Source organism: Ascaphus truei, chromosome 3 (genome assembly GCF_040206685.1).
Source record: "Ascaphus truei isolate aAscTru1 chromosome 3, aAscTru1.hap1, whole genome shotgun sequence".
NCBI lineage: Eukaryota > Metazoa > Chordata > Amphibia > Anura > Ascaphidae > Ascaphus > Ascaphus truei.
The window spans coordinates 208,775,759-208,793,641 of NC_134485.1; the positions used below are offsets into that span (position 1 = coordinate 208,775,759).

The 17,883-nt window shown below is 41.9% G+C and overlaps 1 protein-coding gene across 1 annotated transcript in view; it reads left to right on the forward strand.

The window, feature by feature from the left end:
• Positions 1-17,883, forward strand: part of ANKFY1 (ankyrin repeat and FYVE domain containing 1) — a 70,114-nt gene that overhangs the window by 13,104 nt on the left and 39,127 nt on the right. Inside the window, exon 3 of the mRNA XM_075589986.1 lies at positions 15,134-15,252. Coding sequence (XP_075446101.1) covers positions 15,134-15,252 — 119 coding nt within the window. The remainder of the gene's footprint in view (positions 1-15,133; positions 15,253-17,883) is intronic.

The window sequence follows — 17,883 nt, forward strand, 5'->3', positions numbered from 1 at the left end:
TACATTGAAAAGAAAGTTTGATGTTAAAGTCGTTTTGGTTGAGGACATCGACGAACTCCGCAAATCCTCCGGCAGTACCCTGCCAGAGGATGAGAATATCGTCGATGTACCTCAACCATGACTACACAAATTTGGTGAATTTCTGGTTACCTGCCGAAAAACTATTTCTCTCTCCCACCACCCAGGAATAGGTTGGCATAGGAGGGTGCACATGTCGCCCCCATGGCAGTGCCTCTTTTTTGCAAAAAATATTTATTTTTGAAAATAAAATAATTGTGCCGGTATGAAATGCAGTAATGTCAAAATTAGATGAATTAAGTCATTCGTTACATTCTGCATAGATAAATAGAATTTGCTCGCCCTCAACCCATGGTCATGGTCTATACACGTGTAGAGAGATTCCACATCGCAAGTCGCGAGGATAATATCACTCGACCGCGATGTGCTCCAAATGCGATAGAACATCCATGGTGTCTTTGTATGACGGGAGGGTTTCCACGGAAAAACGTAAAAAATAATCTATAAATCTGCACACGGGTTCGCACAATCCTCCTATGCCTGAGACAATAGATCTCCCTGGGGGGTGGGAAATATTTTTATGAATCTTTGGAAGTAAATAGAATGTTGGTACCCTTGGACACTTAGAGATTAGGGCATCACTGTTACGCTGTGTTATAACTCCATCTAGGACAGCTGTTTTTAATATTAGATCTAATTCTGTCTTAAACCTACTAGTTGGTTCACAAGTAAGTTCTGAGTAACAGTGGGGGTCCCTCAGTTGTTTTTGGACCTCCCTCTCATACATTTCCTTAGGAAAGATAATAATGTTACCTCCCTTATCACTCTGTTCTGATTTCCACCTCAGTCATGTCCCGAAGCTCAGCCAATGCTCTCTGTTCTGATTTCCACCTCAGTCATGTCCCGAAGCTCAGCCAATGCTCTCTGTTCTGATTTCTTGAGGTTGTGCTCTCTAGTAAGGATAGGTAACTTTTTGAATTCTTCTGTTACCAGCTTGGCAAAGACGTCCACTTGAGGGCAAGTTTGCCACGGCGGGCAAAAAGTAGATTTTGGTTTAAGCCCAGATAAGATCTTAATTTCATCGGTCTGCAAAACCCCTTCGTCATCAATAAGCGTATTTAAATCCTGAATAGCTGCAATTTTCTGTGTATTCCATTGCACCTCTTGTGGAGTACCCTCATTGGTATCTACTGCTCTGGAATAATGGTTAAACAAGAGGAACTTCCTACAGAACAAGTTCATGTCCTTAATTCAGTCAAAACGATCCATATTCAAAGAGGGAGAAAAAGAGAGACCACGTCTCAAAACATTCGACTGGTCTTCGGTCAGAACAATTTCCGAGAGTGTATGCGGTATCAAGTTCCCCCCTTTTCCCTTATAATATATAAATGTATGTATGTGTATCTTTATTTATATAACGCCATCCAGTGGTTTACAGTGGTTTACAGCAGTAACACACATAGGAATAAGCACTTCAAAATAAAAGTAGACATTAGGAAAATGAGTCCCTGTCCTGTAGAGCTTACAGTCTTAGTAATAATATATATATAATATACTATATATATATTATATACACATATATATATATGATGAGAGAGAAAAGAAGGCCCTAAAAAAGCACTCTAGTATGTGTATTAGTACAAATCACATAATGTTTATTAATGTATTGTCACAGAACAAAAATGGTTAAAACAAAGCACAGAAATGGTTAAAATACAGCATGGATCCCCTGTTCATTACAAAGCTAGACACATCCTCCAAACAAATGCCCAAAATACACTCAGATAGTATTCTGAAATGCTTGACAAGGTAAACCAGGTGTGACACCCAAAAGGCTAAATAGTCACGGCTAGGGCTATGTGGTCATCTGCAAAAAATCAAATATGCCTACTTTCCCCTGCAATATAGGGTTTGTCTGAGTCGACACAGAGTAGCAAGTGAGTGACAGCAGAGATACACAATATACAGCCTGCAAAGCACATATAAGCCTATAGCTGAAATGAGTGATACGTCACCTATGGTCAGGTACAATGTGGTCGGTGCATGAGGGGGGAAACAAGGAGAGATGCTAGAGCATGGTAATGTGACCCAGAGAGGGGACAAACCAGGGGATCCTGCCTGCTAGACCTGCTCCTACGCGTTTCGGCACACTGCCTTCTACTGGGAGAGGGCAGTGTGCCGAAACGCGTAGGAGCAGGTCTAGCAGGCAGGATCCCCTGGTTTGTCCCCTCTCTGGGTCACATTACCATGCTCTAGCATCTCTCCTTGTTTCCCCCCTCATGCACCGACCACATTGTACCTGACCATAGGTGACGTATCACTCATTTCAGCTATAGGCTTATATGTGCTTTGCAGGCTGTATATTGTGTATCTCTGCTGTCATTCACTTGCTACTCTGTGTCGACTCAGACAAACCCTATATTGCAGGGGAAAGTAGGCATATTTGATTTTTTGCAGATGACCACATAGCCCTAGCCGTGACTATTTAGCCTTTTGGGTGTCACACCTGGTTTACCTTGTCAAGCATTTCAGAATACTATCTGAGTGTATTTTGGGCATTTGTTTGGAGGATGTGTCTAGCTTTGTAATGAACAGGGGATCCATGCTGTATTTTAACCATTTCTGTGCTTTGTTTTAACCATTTTTGTTCTGTGACAATACATTAATAAACATTATGTGATTTGTACTAATACACATACTAGAGTGCTTTTTTAGGGCCTTCTTTTCTCTCTCATCCTATCTAACTGCCCTTATAGCACCACCGACCCATCACTGTATTTTGGATACATCCAGTGTCGGTATTTAGCTGTGTTTATATGTCTTGTGGACGCGGGGTCCTTTCTTTTTCTCTTGCATACATATATATATATATATACACACACACACACACACACACACACACACACACACACACACACACACACACACACACACACACACACACACACACACACACGTGTAGTGAGTTGCATTGTTTCAACAGATAACGCGACATATCCCAATATAACTCAGAATATCTCAGAGTTGGTACAGAATCCAATGGAAATGCTGATGCAAAATATCAAACCATGGAGAGCAATGAAGCTTGCTACATCTGGGCCCGTCCTATCCACACACTAGTATTTTTTGGGAGCATAGTTTCAACTGAATAATCTTTTCCATCAGTAGGACAAATTATGTTTATGCGTCTCTAAAACTGGATGAACCAAGATTTGTTGTTCAGAATATGCTATCTTGGACTGTATTTGCTTTTCAGTTTCCTTAATTGGGTAATGTGTGTCAGATAGACAATGCCTGTCTAATTCTTCATGCCTACTTATTATAGTGCAACTGTTTTTTTGCCCCTTCAATACATGAGGGGTCACAGTGCCTGCATGTATGTTTAAATCAAAGATCATTTTGACCAGAATGCACTTTGGCAAAACCAAATACGGTGACCTCAGACCTACAGGCGTGAATCATTTTTTGATCAAAAGATGCAACTAAATGACTCCTTTGTTATAAGACAGGATGAAAATGAAGAATTTCAATAATAATTTGCTAGCGAATTTGGGAGCGGTGAAGAGTTTTTTTTGTATTTGTTTTCCATGATGCCGTTTGCCCTGCAAAATATGGCAAATTTTTTTTCATCCACAAAAATCCACTTTCATCATAGATAAGCAGTGGCAAACATATATAGAGCAGAACTCCACTCTCTTCCTGAGCACTTTCAAGGTGCAATCTCGGCTGCTGTTTTTATGGGGGACCCCATGGTTTCCAGAGAAATGTGTAATTTTCTTTGTGCCACTTTGACATACAATAGTTAAGTAATAATCCCCGAAGAACAGGGCATTACTGGCCAATAATGCCCTGGCTGGAAGAGTTGAAGGCCCGAGGCGAAGCCGAGGGACTTTAACCCAGCCAGGGCATTATTGGCCAGTAATGCCCTGATCTGAGGGGATTATTACTATTATAGGCTAAATGTAGGCTTATTTTTAATTTAAGTTTATTAAAAGGAAATTGTACATACACACAGCATTCTGCAACCCCCCCCCTCTATATAGACAAACACACTCTGTAGTCCCCCCTACACACTGTGCAGCCCCCACCTCTACACCCACAAAACACACTGCAGCCCTCCTCCACCCTCTACACTCACAAAACACATACAGCAGTCCCCCCTCTACACCCACAAACAGACACACACACCAAAACACACTCTGCAGCCCTCCTCCACCATCTACACACACACACACACACACACACACACACACACACACACACACACACACACACACACACTGCAGTACCCTCTACACCCACATAACACACACTAGCAGCCCCCCTCTACACCCACTGCAGCCCCCATGTAAACCCACACTGCAGACGTGCACACACAACACTTTGCGCCCCTCCTTCACCCACAAAACACACTGCAGCCCCCTCTACACCCACTGCAGCCCCCATGTAAACCCACACACTGCAGACACACACAGACACACACCACTCTGCACCCCTCCTTCACCTACAAAACACACACTGCAGCCCCCCTCTGCACCTACAAAACACAAACTGCAGAGATGTACACAAATCAACAAAACAGACTCTGCCACCTCTACATACACAAAACACACACCAGCAGCCCCCTCCCTACACCCACTACAGCCCCCTGTAAACCCACACACTGCAGACACACACACCAACAAAACACTCTCCACCCCTCCTCCACCCACAAAACACACACTGAAGACACACACACTGCAGCTCCCCCTCTACACCAACAAAACACACAGCAGAAACACACATTCTAGAGGTGATATATTTTATATTGTTATGCCTGTCAAAACAGCAATAACAATCTACATAAACTGCTGTTAATTTAGCAAAACAGTATAAAATGTTACCATACAGTATTTGCAAGTGTAAATACAGGTTAGTGTTACAAGTAATGAGATCTTGTTTTAGCAGCATTGAGTGATAAATGGGCAAACAATTAAATAAGTTTAGCAGTATCGACATATACTCTATATTGTATATTTAGCGGACTGAAGCAATCTGATCACATTGGACTGCCCGTGATAAAGGACATAATGATTGAGCATTGTTCCCTTGTTTATACTGTGCAATGGTGTAAGGATGATAAAGATCTATGGCCTTCATTTGGCATAGTCAGAAACAAATGAATGAAAGTGGTAAACCGTGCGTTACTCCACCTCTTCTACTCAATGTGCTGGGAGGCCGTCTTTCCCCTGCGTACAGCTCCATTCCAACAAAGGGGACTAAAAGGATCGCAGTGCAGGGAAGTTTGCTTATTTAATAGGGGCCTGTCTCGAATACGAGGGAATTATTTTTGTGACTTTTACCTAATTAAGGAATTTAATTTCTGATGCCCATCAATATATTTTTTTTCTTTAAATGGGTTCTCTGTCGTTCTTTTCTGCTGAAATACCTATACTTCGGTTTTAACCATGATAGTTACTTTGTTGCACTATTTTAATTAAGCATGCATGAATTCTCCCCCTAATGCTCTTTAATTATCCTAAAAGTTAAATTATTCTAAAAGTTACACATCAATATCTATTTTATTTTCAGTTAATATGATGTGTAAGCCTTCCTGTTCCTCGTTATTTGAGATCATATGCCACATAAAGGATACATTTGCTCTGAACTCAACTGCCCATCAAATCAGTGACTGAAATGGTTAATTCCAGCTGAGATGAGATTCCTTTTTTTTTTTTACATTTTTTTTTTTATATCGCTGCTAGTTTTATGTAGCGCTTTACAGAGACATTTTGCAGGCACAGGTCCCTGCCCCGTGGACCTTACAATCTATGTTTTTGGTGATAAAGTGACTTGCCCAAGGTCACAAGCAGTTGACACCGGGAATTGAACCGAGTTCCCCTGCTCCAAACTCGGTGCCAGTCAGTGTCTTTACTCACTGAGCTCCTTTGAGTTAAAAAATGGTACATAAGTAGCCGATGTATAAAAGCTTAACAAGACCTTACATAAAATTCCCCACACGTTCTTCCCTCTTCCCCAGGGACTCCTTTCTGAGTTTTGGGGGCAGGGAGCATTCACAAGAGAAAGGGAACAAGAAGCTGTGTCTTCCACTCAGCATGAATCCCCACAGACTTTCAGGATGGAAGTCTCATGCATCAATTCACAGCACCGCACCACTCATGCTCTCTCACTGGTTCCTGTATTTTCCACTGTTTACAAGTGATTTCTCTTGGCATTTAACCCATATCATCCTGAAGAGGACAACATTACATTGCTTTTAATAAGCCTGGCAAATATTCTAGTTTTTAGGAGCCCGCTAGGAAAAACTAATGGCCCATAACTGCTTTCTTGAGGTTATGTAGTCTCATATGTCCACAAGTTGCTGTCACCCAGAAAAAATAACTAAGCAATTAGCATTGGTCATGGGTGCCTATAAAATGTTTCTTTCTAGCAATGAGTGTTTTAAAACAGCAGTCCATACTGATCTCTACTGTATATTTTTTTTCTTTTATTAGATAATTTCTTGCCATTTCCAACACTTTTTTTTTATTTTTAAATTTTATTTTCATTTTACATTTTTTTGTGATGTATGCAGTTGGGGGGAAGGGGCGGGGTTATAGAAAAAAGAAGGGGTGTGGTGTGGAATTAGGGAACACTTAAAAAAATTAAGTTGGAAAATGAAAAAAAAATGCTTATAAATCATACATAAAGGAAGAAAAAACAGATGCATCTTAACATTTACTAGTCGGTCATTGACTAGTTCGGACCGGTCGTCCAACAGACCTCAACTAATGTGTGGGAAGAATGACCACTGTCTTAATCTGGCATTACTTTCACAATTTACTTAGAAGTTCAGATTCAAAGTGTGAAGATTATAGGGTTAAGACGTTCCTACTACGGGCTATCATTGTCTATCAGTGTCAGTAGGGCTCCAAAACCAACTGGAATGTGACAGGGGTGCCATTAAGGAAAGCTGTGAGTTGTCCATTGACCTTTATTTGGTTGATTTTATTTTTAGTGACATTATGGACAGGAGCAGGTTGTTATCATGTGGAAGCAGCAATGCAACATATGTAGCTGACAATATTTGAGTCAAAAGTTTTTTGCTAGTTTTTTGTAATTATGGGGCGGGGGGCTTTTTATTAAGGAGTGCTATTGCTGGGTCTGACTTTAAAGTAGGTCTGATGGTCAGGTTACTTAGTTTGTGCAAATATTGTGGTCCCAAATGTTCAAACGGGCACTCCCACTATACAGTAGTGTATGTGCATACATGTACCAACTATTCCTCCGTTTCTGAAGCACAGCGGGGATTTTGTTGAAAATGCTTTCCCCAGGATGTAATACCATCTGCAAAGCAGTTTGTAACTGTTCTTCTTTTATTACATTGTTGATCTATTTGAGTTTCCCATATCTCTTCCTAGTTGTCAGAATCTAAGGAGATTCCCAAGTCCCTTTCCCAGTGTTTAATGTGGGTCGGATTGGTGTTATGTCTTATGTGAAGTAGTTCTTGTATAGTAAATAAGTCATACTTTTGGTAAGCGGGTTGTGTCTGCAGATGGACTGGTATAAGGTCCCTTCAAAATGAGTTATAGGGGGGGGCCGATAATATAAAGTGTCTTGGCTGTTAATAGCGGAACATCAGAGTTGGGGATTTGAAGTTTCTCCTTTTAAGGTCTCAAATGTTGTAATTCCACGCCCATCAATCATATCTTACCCTAAGGATACAATTCTTTTGCCACAAACTAAAGTGTCTATCATTATGGCCCGAGGTGAAAGCTCAGTTATTGTGCAAGGGAGTCATGTTGCTTGTAATCAAAGTTAGTTTTGAGTGCACCAAGGGGATACATGATAATTAGTGCTTTATAGAGGTGGAGCGCTTTTTAAATTTTTTTGTTTTTTTTTGTTTAACCAAGTTAAATAATCTAGCGTTAGTAGTTAGGGGAATTGTCAAAGTCAACCCATCTTATTGTGTTGCATGGTGCGTTCCATAAGGTGATTTGTTCTGCTCTGTAGTAGACGAGCAAATTAGTCATGGCTAGGTTCCCTGCTTCTCTTGGAAGAGCCAGGGCACGCTGGCTGGCTCTGGGCTTTTTGCCGGCCTATATAAAATAATGAATATTCCGTAGCAAGGTCTGAAGGTCGCCTGATTAGCAGTGGGACTGACTTTGATCTAAAGTGGTATAAAGCCAGGTCCCCGCTGGCTACTGCTGTGCCGTGTGGCGGACGATGCAGGGATAAGAGCCGCCCCACAATGGGGCCAGGCCCGTTGCGAGGGGGGCCGCCGTGCTGTGCCAACAAACTCCTGCTCTCAAGAAAATTGAGATCAGGAGTTGCGACGGCGTGCTAGGCCACGCCCCCGGCGGCTCAGCCAATGAGGGCGATCCTGCCGAGTGTCGTCGCGGTCACCGCCCCCCCCCCCCCTGTCTTTCCCACTGCAGCTCTCTGCAGACCGGGGAACTTGGCTGCACGCGCCGCCTGCCTCACAGGCGCGCGTGCTGCGCAGGCAGCGGGCCGCAGCCTAAGAAACTCAGCAGTAGGGTCATCTCAACTGAATATTTTCTCCCAATCCAGGTTATACAGTATTTTCCAGTTCTTTTATTATGTAGGCTTAGTTGGCCAGGTACAGTGTGTTATATGAGATGGTAATCTTAACCCAGAGGTAAGTTAAAGACTCTTCTACCACATGAAGGCGAAATTGATTTGATACATTTTGCAGTTTCGAGAAGCAGGTTGACATTCAGTGTCCCGGAGTTTAAAATTTGCTTACTAGGCTATGTAGGATGGGAAGAGGCTTTATAGGTTGAGAAGTCACATCTGAGGTTTCGTGATGGGGACTAGAATGTCATCAGCGAGGTGGTTAAGATTAATTTGTTTTCTCACTGAAACCTGCAATGTTTGGGTCTAGCCTCATTCTAGAGGCGTGAGGTTCGATAGCAAGACACTTAAGCTTTAAAAATCTGATGCTCCACTTATATGAGGTTTTGCAAAATCTGTCCTGGGTTTTCTGAGTCCGGACTGGGATTTTGCTCTAGCTCGCCCTCTGTGACAGGATCCTCCATTTTTGCTCCTGGCAGCTTCCTTTAAAGGACAGCCCTGTAAGCAGGAAGTTGCCAGGTCAAGTTTCACCCATCAGCCGAACTTGAAGGCTGCAGATGCGGTTCCAATACCGCTTCCGTTATCTCCAGCAATCGGGCGGGGAACCTCGGATCCCGACTTCTCTACAATATGGGGGTGACCCTATGGCATGCAGGGGATTCCTTAATCAATGCTCTATCCAATTTAAATTACAACCGTCCATGTTCGTCACGCACCGAGCCCGGGTGGCCTACATCATTTCTCTTCTCACTGATGAGGCACTGGCTTGGTCCTCCCTACTCTGGGAGGGGGAATCGCCCCTGATCATCGACTCTACTGCTTTCATCCGTCGTTCAAATTGGTGTTTGACACTCCCGAACGTGTATCTTCTGCTTCAGCTTCACTCCTGCGGATTTGTCAGGGAACTCGCACGGTAGGCCAATACTCCATTGAGTTTCGTACCCTTGCGGCTGAGACCGGCTGGAATAATGAAGCTCAAGTAGCAGCCTTTTGGCAGAAACTCTCGGAGTACTTAAAAGATGAGCTAACCAGTCGGGAGCTCCCTAAGGACCTTGAGGAGTTAATTTTCTCTTGGCATACGTATCGATCTCAGAATGCAAGAACGCCTGTCTGAGAAGTGCCGTGCTGTTAGGAGCCCGACGACTTGGTTGGCCCCAAATTTCGTTTCTCCGTCTCCTCCAGATGACGAGCCCATGAGCTGGGTACTACCAGACTGTCACAAAAGGAGAGAAGCAGGAGGCATACCTTGGGGTTGTGCCTGTATTGTGGGTCCCGGGACCACCAGATCCGTAACTGCCTGATCATCGCGGGGCCGGGAAAATGCCTGTGTCCAGTGAAGTTGGAAGAACATTCGCTGGATATCGCTACCATCCCTCCTCCCTCTGTGCCTTCCCTGATTCTTCTACCGGTTTCCCTCTGATGGTGTTCGGCTTCAGTCTCTACTCAGGCCTTCGTGGATTCTGGAGCAGCTGGTAACTTCCTCAATCTTTCGTTCGCCAAACAGCAAGCAATTCCCCTTCGCTCTTTGGAGATTCCGTTAGAGATTGTGGCGATAGACGGAAGACTCCTAGGACCCGGTACTATCATCCAGGATTCCCTTCCCCTGGGTGAACATCGAAGTTCTACATAAGGAGCTACTCCCTTACATGATGATCAACGCACCCTCAGCACCTATAGTATTAGGTCTCCCTGAGTTGCGTGCCCACAACCCTACTGTCGACTGGTTAACGGGGCAAGTGACCTCCTGGGGCCAGCAATGTCATGGGACTTGCTTGTCTGTATCTCGTGCCAGCTCTGACTTACCATTGTCGTCTGTATTTCTCGCCAATGGCCTTACCCTCGCACACCAGGATTTTGGCGAAGTTTTCAACAAGAAGCAAACCGAGGGGATACCACCGCATCAGGCATTCAATGACCCAATCTACTTGTTTTCAGGAGCCATTACACCCTCTCAGACTATTTCGGCAGTTTCTTCTACTCTTTCATCGTCCACCTACATATCTGGAAGTCCCGCTGCGGAAGACAAGGTCCAGGATCTAAAGACTCTCTGGAGGAGGATTCATGCCAACGTAACGAAAGCCTCCCTTATGCAGAAGGATCACGCGGATGAGTGTCGGCAACCAGCCCCACAGTTCCAGCTTTGAGATCTCGTATGGTTATCTACGAGGAACATACATCTGAAGAGTCCTTCCCTGAAGCTCGGGCCCAGGTTCATAGGTCGCTATAAGATTGCGAAACAAGTAAACCCAGTCACGTTTAAATTGACGTTACCAGATGCCCTAAAGATTCCTCCGGTCTTACATGTGTCTCTCCTAAAAGGCAGTGGCCTGCAACAACTGCTCTTCTGCTCCCACCCTCCCATGCCCGGTTCCAGTAGATGGCCAAGTGGAGTATGTAACTCGTTGGATCCTGGATTGCCGTAGGTCTTGAGGCAGTCTCCAGTACCTTGTATCTTTGAGTGGATATAGTCCAGAGGAGAATTCTTGGGTGAAGGCTAGTGATGTCCACGCTTCCTCCTTGATCCAAGGTTTCCACCGGAGGTTCCCCGACAAGCCCGGGTTAAATCATCCGGAGATCGATTCTGGAGGGGGGTTACTATGAGGTTTTGCAAAATCCGTCCCGGGTTTTCTGAATCTGGACTGGGATTTTGCTCTTGCTCACCATCTGTGGCAGGATCCTTCATTTTTGCTCCTGGCAGCTTCCTATAAAAGGACAGCCCTGTAAGCAGGAAGTTGCCGAGCAAAGTTTCAGTTCATGTTGAATACATGCAACACACCTTTTGTCTTCCTCGTTACCAGACCTGGCTACGTACCTCGACCACCCCTGTCTTCCGTCTGCCTCGACCTCTGCATTCTCACCGACTACGCAACTCTGTTGCCAGCCCTGACCTTCGGCTTACGACTCACTACTCTATCAGGACACTGTCCCTCGGCTCAGATCGGTTCTTTCATATTTCTACCTCAGCCCTGCGGGTCCGTTTCCTGCATGAGACGAGCATCGTTACAGCTTAGGAGAGAAGCGGGAGGTTAACATGGAACTCCGCCCCAGACCGCACTGCAGTCATAAGGCTTATCATGGTAACCTCAGAAGCTAGAGAGGAAGAAAATCATGATTTTAACATTAAAACCATTTTTTTAAATTTATATTAAAGAGCAGATCATGCTGAAAGGGTAAGATATTAACGCTATAGTCTTATTTTTGCACTGTTTTCACACCAACGTGTGTGTGTGTGTGTGTGTGTGTGTGTGTGTGTGTGTGTGTGTGTGTGTGTGTGTGTGTGTGTGTGTGTGTGTGTGTATCCAGATGTAAGCAGAGGTCGAAAAGGCAATAAAGAACAAACATGCATAAATTCGGTTAAAATGACTACCATACAGTAGAAAATGTATTACCAAAAAAAAAAAAAAAAAAGCTGAAGACCCCATAATGTTCATTTCAAAATAAACAAAACGTGCATAATCACATGATGGTGTCTTGTTTGTTAATACATTTTTGTTCTTTGCTTCCTGTATGCTGGTCAATGTAATCCATGTTACTGGTTTGCCATAAATCCAAGAAAATCTACATATAATAACCGCTTTTCATATATGGAGGAAAACAAGGGCAAAACCAGGTTATTGGGATGGCTGATATCGGTTGTACCCCGAACATGACGTTAGATGGAGAAAGATGGTACGAAACAGGTTTATTTATCAAGAACACTCAGAGAGTATTAAAAGACTTCGTCTTTCTAGTACTCTAGCATTTCTTATGAGTTCAGCTCTGTGAAAAAAAAAGGAGAAAATAAATGTATAAGCCAAAGCAGAATACATACATTTTTATCCCGATGAGTACTTAAAGCAGCACTCACTACAATGCTGCTTTATTGAAAAACAAAGTGTGTGTGTATGTGTGTGTATATATATATATATATATATATATATATATATATATATATGTATATGCAGTGTTCGACAAACCTATACATTTGCTCGCCCCGGGCGAGTGGATTTAACCCCCGGGCGAGTAAATATTGACCCAAGCAGCACACGTTTGGTACTAGGTGGCGAGTAGATTTTTTTGTGTGGCGAGTAGATTTTTTGGTGATTTGTCAACCACTGTGTGTATATATCTATATCTATATCTATATCTCTATATCTATATCTATATCTATATATCTCCCCCCAATGTCACCACCTGATGCAAAAAATGAGTTGGACTACCTTAGGTAGGTGTGATTCAAACTCACACCACAGAGAGTGAAATGTCTTGTAATCTATATATGTGCATGTAAATGCATGGATTGAAATTGCTGACTGTTGCACATAAAACAAACGTTTGTTTTCTGAGTGAGTTCCTCTGTTTCCTTAGCGGTATCTCTACACTAGTTGGTTGCTCTTGTCCGTTCCGGTATAGCATTCCGGAAATATCCTGGATTTTATCACAGGACGTGACCAAAGCCAGATTTCTAATTCCCCATTTCCCAGAGCTCTGGAAGGACAGTACTGAGCTTCATTTCTGTTCCTTTAGTGTGTTAAGATTTATTGCAGAACATCTACGTTCAAATGCCCCACTTTTTAACAGTAGGGAATTAATTTTCCCTCGGTTATTCATGGGGATCACTGTATATTGATACATAACTGCACGTGTGTATGCTTGTTTCTGTAATTCAATGTTGCATTGCATTAAATGACTCAATTAAAACGCTTGGTAAGAAGTCACTCAACACCCCTCCCTGCCTTGTGTGTAGCTCTCCTACTACTGTGCGTCTCTTGGTTTCACATATTCCTTTCTTTTCCTTTTGGCTTTTACACAGTTCAAACCACTCCTTTTGATAAACTGACATACAGGTTTCTAGATATTTATTTATGCATGGTGTTCTGCGTTTTCAGGATTGTTTTGATTTTTTCCACTAAACAATTTAGTTTTTTGCAGATACTTATTTTTGCTAAGCACTCTAATGCCTTAAAGGAGCAATCCAAACAATATCCTAAATAGGTGTTTATATATATATATATATATATATATATATATATATATATATATATATATATATATAAATCAGTCCTGTGGTATTAGATAATACTTACTACATTTTTAAAAAAAAGTGAATTCTATTTTTAATGATTTTTAATATACTGAGCACCCTTTGATTTCTATAGCAGGCTTTAGCCCACCTCCCCATCAGTGCAAGATCTTTGTAACACTTTCCTGTGATAATTTGTTGCCAATGTTCCCAGCAGTTTGAGCTAAAAATAGATAATGTTACCTTTTATAATATAAGAATACATTGTAGCTGCTGAGTTGCACTGACTGAAAGATTGATTTAAAACGGAAAGGCGGCCATTTAGTGAACCCTTGGAATCAGGCTTTTGCTGATCGATCACGGGAGAACCATTCGATCGTCAGTTTAGGTAATTAGTTTTCAATAAAGGTAATCAAAGGCTGCATATATTATAACATATATATATATATATATATATATATATATATATAATCTTGTTGTAGAACAAATAAACATATAACCAATGACTTAATTTAAAAGCAGTGATCAACATTAGGTTAACACAATTATTAATGTGGACTGTAGTAAAATGTGTACGTAGAAAAAATCTAATTAATTAATTATTTCTTTTTATTTTATTTTTTATCCAGTTTTTAATGTTGGGAAATTGAGCATGGAAAAATTCCCAGAAAATAAATAGATTGACAAAATAAAAATTGAAACCGTGAAATACTAGATATGCAATTCAAGAGATGTTTCAGTGCATATATTCTTTGGACACTTTGGGAAGTGCAAAGCACTTAGAAGTGTTTGTGTCAAGAAACAAGTTGTTTTTCATCAGTCAGAAAAATGAGAAAAATAATCGGGGAAGAACGTTCCCTGTGGGCTGCGGAATCTTCTAGTCTGTTTGACAGTTATTTATTTATTTTTTTACCATGACTGAAATTCTGAGAATTAAACGCTTGTGTCCTGGGCCTTACAGCACTACACATAATATGATTGCACATACTAGGAAGCGTAAATTGGTGTACAATTACAGCACAAGATATACTTAAATTGGGCCCAAGTATCAAACTGGCAGTGAATATAGTAATTTATTTTTTAGATTGTACCATTTAGGAATAAAACTATATGCTCTGAAAGCAGCTGTTCTGGCCAATTATTATTTTTTTATTTTTTTAGAACGACACGAGTGATAAGTTATTAAACCCCACTGTTTTATTATTATTTTTTAATGCTCAGTAATGCTCTTTTATATACAGTTATGGATTCAAAGTCATTATATGGAGAGAATCTTGATCATTATGTTCTACCCCCAAGATATATATATATATATATATATATATATATATATATATATATATATATATATATATATATATTGCCTTCCTCAAAAGTCTACTTTCAAAGAGCAGTAACTTCAGTGAATACATGTGGTTATATATTATGCTGATGAAATATTTATACTGTCTACTATTAGGTGCAGTTTGGTGTGTTGAGTTGTGTGACTCCACATATAAGATGCTGATCTCCGTAATTTTTTCCCATGTGTTACCTCAGCGATCTGAAGATAACGGTTGGAGACCAACATATCAGTGCTCACAAATTTGTGCTTGCTGCGAGAAGTGAGGCTTGGAGCCTGGTCAACTTGGCTTCAACTAAGGAGTTGGACCTGTCGGGTGAGTAGGCCATCCGTTCCACTCTTCATTTCAGGGAAGGGCCCTTTAAGAAAAACTTCTATTGTATTGTTATTCAGACGTTCCAAAAATGTGTGCTCATTATCTATTCATTAGGGAGCCAATTTGTTCATGCGCTCAACATAGGTGACCAATTAGCGAATGCTGATGTTATTTAAAGCAATACACTTCAAACTGTGTAAATGACACCACTGCATGACCTGTATTGTAGAGCAGCGTGTATCTAGGTTAGGAGCAATGCATTGCAGGCTTTTCCTGAATAAAAGTGTCCATTATGTTATTCAGAGTAAGTTAGTGGCATAGACAGAGATAGTTTGAGAGTATTTAGCCAAGCATATGATTATTGTTGTTGCACTTATGTATATATTTATTATGTAGCACAGGGGTGCACAAACTATTTGCGCTGCGCCCCCCCCCCCCCCCCCCACCTTGCTTGTTGCCATGGCGACGCGTCATACAGCCGACTGACTCAAGGTAAGTGGAGTGTTGCTGAGGCCTCACGTGATCCCCCGGCATTAAATGAAATGCCTTGGGAAAGAGCGCAGGGCCTCTGCAACCGTCCGCTCTCCCCCCCTCCCCCCCCCGTTTGCGCACCGCTGATGTAGCACAAACACTGTGAGCAGCACTTTATAAAAATAGACGATAGAAAACTGAATTATAATATACAAAGTGCAACAAACATAAACTACACAAAATAAGAAAATAATTCGTGCTCCTGAGAACTTGCCATCAACATTGCAACAGAAAGCAGTAGCCTGAAGGCGTTAGAGTTCGCAAGACGAAGGACGTAGAGTTCAGTATGTGCCAATGCTAATGTTTTTGCTTTATGTTCTGCATACTAATGTTATGGCGGGGTGGGAGGGGAGGGGTTATAAACAAGAACTGCAGTATTCATCATTTTTGTTTGAATGCAATTATTAAGTAATAATCCCCTCAGAACAGGGCATTACTGGCCAATAATGCCCTGGCTGGAAGTGCCGAGGGACTTTAACCCAGCCAGGGCATTATTGGCCAGTAATGCCCTGTTCTGAGGGGATTATTACTATTATAGGCTAAATGTAGGCTTAAATAATAGACACTTTTGTATAGTTACATAGATTTTTATTAAATTAAAATGGTAAATACATTAAAGCACCTCTATATACACTTATACTACAGCTATCTATATCCACACACTGCCGCCCCCTCTGTGTACACACACACACACACACTCTGTAGCTACATCCAAACTCTGCTGCTACACACACACACAAACACACACACACACAAACACACAAACACACACACAAACACACATACAAACACACACAACAGCACCACACGCACACTACTGCTACACACACACACACACACACACACACACACACACACACACACACCAACTCTGCAGCTACATACACACACTGCAGCTACAAACACTGCTGCTACACACATACAAACTGCAGCTACACACACATACAAACTGCCGCTACACACACATACAAATTGCCGCTACACACACATACAAACTGCAGCTACACACACATACAAACTGCCGCTACACACACATACAAACTGCCGCTACACACACATACAAACTGCAGCTACACACACATTCAACACACAAAATGCAGCTACACACTAGACAGACAAATTGCAGCTAGACACACATTGCAGACACACTTACTTTACACTCTCTCCCTTCTCTCAATAAAGTCTGTCAGCTCTGTTCACGGAGGGATGGGGAGGAGTCACAGCCTGCTGCTTCTTCCTGACCAATCCCCTGCCCTGTCTCAGAGCTGTTTCTTCCTTCTGACCAATCCCCTGCCTTGTCTCAGAGCTGTTCTGAAAGCTGATTGGCTGGAAATAAACACATTGGAAATAAACACTTTACAAGCAGCCAAAAGTTCTGGGCATTACTGATTGGTTAGAATTCCGGGCATTATCCAATCAGAGAGCAGGGATTTCAGTAATGCCCGAAATTTTACAGCTTTAGCCTATAATGTGGAATAATCAGATCTGGTCAGTAATTTCTATTTAATGTTGAACTCCACAAGGCTTATGCAATTAAGTGCGGTAGTATTGATTTGGTGCAACCACACGGAAAGTCACACTGACTTGAATGGGACTTTCCCTGTGGTACTGCTGAATCAGCACTATCGCGCCTTAGTGATCAATAAGCCCCTATGTCTGTATGTCAAGAAAATATTGTTGTGTTAAAGTCTGTCTGCAATATGGCATTCAGCGCCATATCTCCTAAGCAAAGCTACTCCTTAAAACACCTTCCAGCATGACTTAGTAAAGATGGATCTTTTTATAGCTCATTTATGTGAATGGCTGTAGTTTGTTTTACGCTTGGTAAATATAGCTCTTTTTGGCCCACTCACTTGAGTGGGAACGTGAGGTCAGTTCCAGATTTTTATTTTGTCTATTTAACTCCATTACTATATTTTTCCTTATTTTGGCCTGGTTAGTTAATACTGTCGTCTTTCCAAGCTCCAATATGACCCTTAATAAGTAGATAATGTGAAAACCATAGCAGAAAACGTGCTGCTGGCACAACGTTGATTTCTCTTCATCTTCACAGAGTATTGGAGTGAATCTGCAATCCTGATGTTTGAAAGCTTCCTATAT